General features: G+C 35.9%; 1 protein-coding gene across 1 annotated transcript; it reads right to left on the bottom strand.

Annotated features, from left to right (window-relative positions):
* Nucleotides 1–601: 601 nt before the first annotated feature.
* Nucleotides 602–8,407, bottom strand: LOC111045794 (39S ribosomal protein L11, mitochondrial). The gene is made up of 3 exons (XM_022331262.2): nucleotides 8,091–8,407; nucleotides 5,352–5,541; nucleotides 602–962 (listed from the first exon to the last, which is right to left on the bottom strand). Exons 1-3 carry the CDS (start codon nucleotides 8,223–8,225, stop codon nucleotides 694–696), a joined length of 594 nt encoding a protein of 197 aa, XP_022186954.1. The 5' UTR covers nucleotides 8,226–8,407; the 3' UTR covers nucleotides 602–693.
* Nucleotides 8,408–8,794: the final 387 nt, after the last annotated feature.

The following is an 8,794-nucleotide window of genomic DNA, read 5'->3' as shown; positions in this document are numbered from 1 at the left end:
TATGTCGTGTTTACTCTCATTCCTATTACAGTTACAGAACCAGATTTCATGGCAACATTTAAATTGGCACATTATATGGTTTCATTTGTTCAATTGATAGTGGTATTGATAACATCAATGTCTTATCTTTTTATTATGGAGAAATACCACATCATCTCTTCCGATACAGTCAAATTATTATGAAGATGATGTTTGATTATCATGATAACTGAGAGATGAGGATGGAGGTATTGATAAAGAATTTTTTCAAAGACGTAGATTAGTCTGATCTCTTGAAATGATATTACCACTCAGCTGCCTTCTTACCAAGACTATCAAGTTGGTCATCACTTTCTTTGTTGCCAACTCTAAGAGGCATTTTATGCCTATTTATAGCTAGACTGTAATGCGACTGGGTAACTAGTCATGTTTCAATCCCTGTCTAATTGGTTTAGTACATAACTTGACTCTACGGTATAGGTAGTTCATGCTTGGTAGATGACGTCACAAGTAGTAGAAGAGGGTACGGGGTGGATATGTGGTATGAAAAAATCAGACTACTCTACAGAAATTGAAAAAGTGCCAATTCCGTAAAACTAATAAAGATTTAATACTCCCAACGCTAATTTCGAGTTTTTTATTATAATATAAATTGCATAACATGAATTTACAAACTATCTACCGGCATTAAAAACTAAACGTTAATGTAATGAACTAAGCTGCTGCCCTCAACATCTTGGCCTCTCTCTTTTCTTGGAGTTCTTTCAATTGTTGTTCTACTATTATGGCTCTTTCAGCTAGAAACTCCTTATATTCCTCTGGATCAAGTTCCTTTACCACCTGTATTCCAATAGATCGTGCCGACCCTATCAATGATACACACAGTTCCCGCAAAGGCTTACATTCGTTCACCGGATCTTCAGATTTGATTTTAGCTATTTCGTAGATGTGTTTTAAAGTTACTTTCCCACAGATGTCTTTTGCTGAAAGTCAGAAATAACAAAGTCAATTTTAGTAAAGAACACTGGCTGAGATTATATTTGAGGGGATACGAGGTAATTTCTACATGAGTTCATTCTAAATTCAAATTCATGATGCATTTACTTCATACAAATAATAAATTACTTGTTAAAATCGGGTACCTCGAGGTGTAAGTGTAAATAATTATTATATACGGAAAATTTCTTTAAAAAATGACAATTTGTTTTTAAAGGGAAACAGCATAAATTTAATACCTGCAAGAAAATCTAATAAATTAATTAATTGAACTAGATTGTAAAAATGTATTTAAAGAAAGTTCTTTGAGTGGAGATTCTGCAGTTTTAAATGAACGAGTTGGTACTGAACGTTAATAATTGCCAAAACGTCATGAGTTCCCTTTCGGAACACAAATATTTGAGAAGAGTGACTAGTTTAATAAATTTATGCTTCATAAAATTATATTAGTCCAGGCAATGAATGCTCAAAAAAAGGTATAGAGGGGAAAGTTTGGAACACAATTTTCGACCCCGCAGCTCTTTTAAGGATAGTAAGAGGGTAAACATATCAAAATTCTCCACTCCTACCCCCTGTGCTGATAGGGTGGGGGTGGTTTGAAGGTACCATTTTTTGGTTTTTTGCATATATATCGAACAATATACTTCTTTCAGAAATTTTTGTCAAATACAAAATTAAAGCTTACAAATTAGCCTACAAGTCTTATCTGTAACATTTTTCCATATCTGTCATAGTTTTCTAGATATGACCTCTTGAAGGTGTCACAATTTGAAGAAAAACCCATCCGGCTCCGATTTTTTCATCTTCTTGGCCTTATAACTTTTTAACGATTGAATGAAAAAATCCGTGCTAATCATGAGCTCATAGAGCATCATTATGTCTTCAAATTGATGTATTGAGAATTTCACTTTCAACACTAAAGATGCTATAACAATTGATAGAAATCATTAAATGGTGGGAAAAATAGGTACAACAAATTGAAGATAATTAAATCCTCTACAACCCAACATTCAGTACTTATTTTTTCTCAACAACAATGAGAAATAAGACCTGAAAGTTCAAAAAGTTGGAAGACTTTCACACTTTTAAAAGTAGATATTTCGAAAACTAAAAGGGATATCACAAAACTCTACTAGACAAAACTTGTAGGAAATTTATCTAGCTTCATTTTGTTAGTCATGTCGCTGAAATGCATTGTTTCCAAGATACATGCATGTAAGCCAGAAATGAAAAAATGCAACTTTCAAACCACCTTCATACATTAAGCACAAGGGGTAGGAATGAGGGTTTTTGATGTGTTTACCTTCTAAGTAGTCCAAACAAAGCTGCAAAGTCAAATATTGTGTTCCAAACGTTCCCTCCAAATTTCTCTGTCAATTGATCTATTGTTGTTAAACTGAAGATTTTACACTCAACACTATAACGGTTGCAACAATCGTAGGGAGATGCGTAATATAATGGAATAATACATCAAATTGAAGACAATATGATGCTCTATGAGCTCATTATTAGCACGGATTTTTTCAATAAATCGTTAAAAAGTTATAAGGCCAAGAAGATGAAAAAATCGGAGCCGGATGGGTTTTTCTTCAAATTGTGACAACTTCAAGAGGTCATATCTAAAAACTATGACATATATGGAAAAATGTTACAGATAAAACTTGTAGGCTAATTTGTAAGCTTTAATTTTGTATTTGACAAAAATTTCTGGAAGAAGTATATTGTTCGATATTATATGCAAAAAACAAAAATATGGTACTTTCAAACCACCCCCACCCCATTAGCACAGGGGGTAAAGGTGAGGACTTTCGATATGTTTACCCCCTAACTATCATTAAAAGAGCTGCGGGGTCAAAAATTGTGTTCCAAACTTCTCCCTCTATAGGCCTAATCTTTCGTTTACTGCACAATTTTTAAACATTGTAATTAGACTGAAAATGACCGTACCTGGAGACATTGAACCACGTTGTATTCCGGCTGCTTGTTTTAAATAATAGGTTGATGGTGGTTTGTGCAGGATGAGAGAGTACGATTTGTCAGGATTCACATAGATCTTAGCAGGTAATGGTATACCCTCTTTGATATCTTTAGTTTTCTCATTGAAATCTTTGCAGAAAGCAGCTATGTTCAGTCCTCTCTTGAAAAAAATAAAAACAATTTAGTTTTATTCAAGACAATACAATCCGACAGAGAATTTCACAAATGGAGACCAATGTATATTATCTAAGCTTCAGGCATAATGTAATATTATATTGAAAGTCAGTTGTTGAAATAATGGATCAGGGTATAAAGATGCAGTGGCGTGATAGTAGTCAAGTAGTCAGGCAACAGCAGACTTGAAATATTGATGATAGGCCTAAGGTGAAAGGGAGCACAGACTCAACTGGGCTATTTTAATTTTCATCCATCATTTGAAACGGTGATTTGAAATATATTTTTAAAAAGAATATTTAAAATATATTTTTGAAAAGAATATTTGATTCAAAGGAATATTGTGGAGTTTTAAAATCACCCTCAGTCAAGACATTTATGGCCTATCTACATCCGCTCTGAAGAATATAGCATACTAATTATTAGCTCACTCATTCTGTTGGCCATTGCCTGTCTAATTGAGGGAACATTCCCAGATTGCCTCAAGGCGAGGGCGAGGGAGGAGTCTGTTAGACTCATTGAGGGGGCTAAGTTACGGTTCTTGGCAAACAAACTGAAGGTCAGTGAGGATGAAGCTTCGTCATGAGGATATCCTGGTTTGTTCATTTAGGAGAACACAACCAGTCAAGCTGCTGGGATTCTGGATGGAAGATAGGGTAAGCTGGAGTCACCATGTGCACCAAATCTGCAAGAAACTGTCACAAGTTGTATACCTTCTTAGAAAACTGAGGAACTTGGTTGATCACAGCACTCTCATTACTTACTTCATACTTCTCTCCTTAGTCATAACCAGATAACTGGATTGACTGTGTCAGAAAGTGGACCTGGCTTGGTCCTTGTCGTAGAGTTGACATATAAACTATGTCCATAATAAACACTTATTTACGTTTGTAAACTTAGTCAAACATATAAAAATATAAAACATTTAAGAATAGTAATATTTCAACTTTTTCAAGATGGCCTTGCCTGTAGGCATTACAATAATTATCACTCGACGTTAGCTGATGTTTTAAGTGGCCTCAAAGTATTCCTCCACTGAATAGAATGGAGACTCTATTAACCAGTTTTTGATTTTTGTTCTGAAGCTGTTGTCGTCAAAGTTCTTCACACTGTCAGGTGAGGCGTTGTAAATCCTCAGGGCTAGTATTGGAAAACAATCCTTCTTCTTACTCAGCCTGCAGAAAGGGATTTCTATTATCGCTTTTCCTCTGGAGGAAGAGGTACAACGAGGTTGTAGGAGTGTCTGTCTTCTCTTCTTGTGGGCAAGTGGAAGTTATCCCTTGCGTGCAACAGGGAGAGCCAGATATATTGATTGTATACCGTGAGTATTCTCAGCTTGATAAAGATGGGTCGGCAGTGGTCCAAGTAGCCCGCCGAATCGTGGATCCTTAGAGCTTTCTTTTGCTGGAGCAGTACATCTTTACAGCCTGGAGCATGTCCTCATAACTGAAGTTCATAGTTGATATGGCTATGAAACATAGTAAAATACACCTCCACCAGATGCTTCCTGGAGATTAATGGCTTCAGACGTATCAGTAGATAAGCCAAGTTTAGCATCCAGTGTAAAGCCCAGTAGCTTTACTTCTGTGAGATCGTCAAGCTGCCTACCTCTACCACTAATTAAGGCCTACCACTCGTTCCCTCCAAATTTAACTGTCGATTGATCTATTGTTGTTAAACTGAAGATTTTACACTCAACACTATAACGGTTGCAACAATCGTAGGGGGATGCGTAATATAATGGAATAATACATCAAATTGAAGACAATATGATGCTCTATGAGCTCATTATTAGCACGGATTTTTTCAATAAATCGTTAAAAAGTTATAAGGCCAAGAAGATGAAAAAATCGGAGCCGGATGGGTTTTTCTTCAAATTGTGACACCTTCAAGAGGTCATATCTAAAAAACTATGATAGATATGGAAAAATGTTACAGATAAAACTTGTAGGCTAATTTGTAAGCTTTAATTTTGTATTTGACAAAAATTTCTGAAAGAAGTATATTGTTCGATATTATATGCAAAAAACCAAAATATGGTACTTTCAAACCACCCCCACCCCATTAGCACAGGGGGTAAAGGTGAGGACTTTCGATATGTTTACCCCCTAACTATCCTTAAAAGAGCTGCGGGGTCAAAAATTGTGTTCCAAACTTCTCCCTCTATAATCTTTCGTTTACTGCACAGTTTTTAAACATTGTAATTAGACTGAAAATGACCGTACCTGGAGACATTGAACCACGTTGTATTCCGGCTGCTTGTTTTAAATAATAGGTTGATGGTGGTTTGTGCAGGATGAGAGAGTACGATTTGTCAGGATTCACATAGATCTTAGCAGGTAATGGTATACCCTCTTTGATATCTTTAGTTTTCTCATTGAAATCTTTGCAGAAAGCAGCTATGTTCAGTCCTCTCTTGAAAAAAATAAAAACAATTTAGTTTTATTCAAGACAATACAATCCGACAGAGAATTTCACAAATGGAGACCAATGTATATTATCTAAGCTTCAGGCATAATGTAATATTATATTGAAAGTCAGTTGTTGAAATAATGGATCAGGGTATAAAGATTCAGTGGCGTGATAGTAGTCAAGTAGTCAGGCAACAGCAGACTTAAAATATTGATGATAGGCCTAAGGTGAAAGGGAGCACAGACTCAACTGGGCTATTTTAATTTTCATCCATCATTTGAAACGGTGATTTGAAATATATTTTTAAAAAGAATATTTAAAATATATTTTTAAAAAGAATATTTAAAATATATTTTTAAAAAGAATATTTAAAATATTTTTTTGAAAAGAATATTTGATTCAAAGGAATATTGTGGAGAGTTTTAAAATCACCCTCAGTCAAGACATTTATGGCCTATCTACATCCGCTCTGAAGAATATAGCATACTAATTATTAGCTCACTCATTCTGTTGGTCATTGCCTGTCTAATTGAGGGAACATTCCCAGATTGCCTCAAGGCGAGGGCGAGGGAGGAGTCTGTTAGACTCATTGAGGGGGCTAAGTTACGGTTCTTGGCAAACAAACTGAAGGTCAGTGAGGATGAAGCTTCGTCATGAGGATATCCTGGTTTGTTCATTTAGGAGAACACAACCAGTCAAGCTGCTGGGATTCTGGATGGAAGATAGGGTAAGCTGGAGTCACCATGTGCACCAAATCTGCAAGAAACTGTCACAAGTTGTATACCTTCTTAGAAAACTGAGGAACTTGGTTGATCACAGCACTCTCATTACTTACTTCATACTTCTCTCCTTAGTCATAACCAGATAACTGGATTGACTGTGTCAGAAAGTGGACCTGGCTTGGTCCTTGTCGTAGAGTTGACATATAAACTATGTCCATAATAAACACTTATTTACGTTTGTAAACTTAGTCAAACATATAAAAATATAAAACATTTAAGAATAGTAATATTTCAACTTTTTCAAGATGGCCTTGCCTGTAGGCATTACAATAATTATCACTCGACGTTAGCTGATGTTTTAAGTGGCCTCAAAGTATTCCTCCACTGAATAGAATGGAGACTCTATTAACCAGTTTTTGATTTTTGTTCTGAAGCTGTTGTCGTCCAAGTTCTTCACACTGTCAGGTGAGGCGTTGTAAATCCTCAGGGCTAGTATTGGAAAACAATCCTTCTTCTTACTCAGCCTGCAGAAAGGGATTTCTATTATCGCTTTTCCTCTGGAGGAAGAGGTACAACGAGGTTGTAGGAGTGTCTGTCTTCTCTTCTTGTGGGCAAGTGGAAGTTATCCCTTGCGTGCAACAGGGAGAGCCAGATATATTGATTGTATACCGTGAGTATTCTCAGCTTGATAAAGATGGGTCGGCAGTGGTCCAAGTAGCCCGCCGAATCCTGGATCCTTAGAGCTTTCTTTTGCTGGAGCAGTACATCTTTACAGCCTGGAGCATGTCCCCATAACTGAAGTTCATAGTTGATATGGCTATAAAACATAGTAAAATACACCTCCACCAGATGCTTCCTGGAGATTAATGGCTTCAGACGTCTCAGTAGATAAGCCAAGTTTAGCATCCAGTGTAAAGCCCAGTAGCTTTACCACTCGTTTTTCCAGAGCCAAATAATTTAGAGATTACTATTGTGGGGTCATGCGCTGGCCGTCCAGGATGTTCTGCTTCTACAGAAGAAGGCTCTGAAGATAGTGTCATTTGCGGAATTTGGGTATCACTGCCGGCCATTCTTCAGGAGTTCTGAAATTCTCACAGTACACAGTTAATAAGTACTGTGCTCTCTGTTGTAAGTGAAGAAAAACTTGCAGAGAAGGTGCGATGCGCATGGATACAATACTAGTCATGCCAACAAGCTGGAGATAACTGCTTTCCAACACAGGTCATTAAATTCTTCAATAGCCTTTCTAATGAGATTCAGAACGTACAGTAAGTACTCAAGGTTCTATGCAACTGTGAAGGAAACCACTATAACACTGCAAACAGTTCTTTGTATAAAAACACTTCATTCACATGGGCTACTTTTTAAATTAATAAAACAATATAAAATCTTATAGGCCTAGCACCCTTTATTTAAAAAAAAAACTTTAAGTTTAAAAACTAAAGTTTTTTAAAACTTTTTAAATAACTAAAGTTTTTTTTTAAATAAAGGGTGCTATAAGATTTTATATTGTTTTATTAGTTCTTTGTATGTTTGAACTACTTGATACGATCTATCTAGGAAAGCCTGACTGTTTATCATGATCATAGTTTTAATTTTCATTTTTGGTAAACTTATCTACCGTAGATACCTGATACTAGTTTAAATACTTCTTTCAAATATACTTGAAACTTCTATATTTCGGCTTCAAACATTATATTGCAACTTATAATGAAATTAAAATTCTCTATACAGTCAATCTCGTAGGTCTAGTACTACCGGTATGTTATTAGTTCAGTTGAAATAAGAAAAATCAGACATTTAGAACATGACACTTTTTTTACACCTTACCTGACCAAGCATTGGACCTAGAGGAGGTCCAACTGATGCTAATCCAGCAGGAATATAAGTAGTGATTTTAGTTCCATGTTTTACTTTATCTGTTGTCTTTCTAAAGCCCTTCAGTCTAGCAACTCCTTTAGACATAATTAAAACTTAATCAAATTGATGGAGTGAAAAAATATGCTGGAAAATAAGCAGTAAACTACAGTTGAGTAATTGAAAGCTGAAGCAGTAATAAAATAATTTTATTTACTGATAATTCTCAAATCTAACCTCAAATTATTAACCTTTTTGGTCTGCTTCGATAATTCGTCTTCTCGACATTGTTTTCGATTTTGATGTATCGAGATTATCGATTAGAGATGTGTCGTTCGGTCATGACCCGTTCGAATTGAACGGGTCATTAAGGTGAACGAGTGATCCGGATCACATTTATTCAAAAAACCCGTTCATTTGACCCGTTCATCAACTGGGGTAAATCCCTGTTTTCACTGTCTTTACACATCAACTGTGGTCCGTTCAATTGAACGGGTCTTTTTGAACGGGTCGCGGCAGTGAACGTGAACGACTGACCCGAATCAGTAAAGTGATCCGAACTTCCCATCTCTATTATCGATTCGAAAAAATGGTAGGGTTATGCTTTGGTCTGTTTCATTGATTAATTTTTCTAAATAGTAGTTGACTGAGCTTCAATGTTTCTGAAACGGTATACA

The sequence above is a fragment of the Nilaparvata lugens genome, chromosome 4, assembly GCF_014356525.2.
Source record: "Nilaparvata lugens isolate BPH chromosome 4, ASM1435652v1, whole genome shotgun sequence".
NCBI lineage: Eukaryota > Metazoa > Arthropoda > Insecta > Hemiptera > Delphacidae > Nilaparvata > Nilaparvata lugens.
Note: the sequence above shows the minus strand (reverse complement) of the source record. Positions and strands in the feature narration are given on the sequence as shown.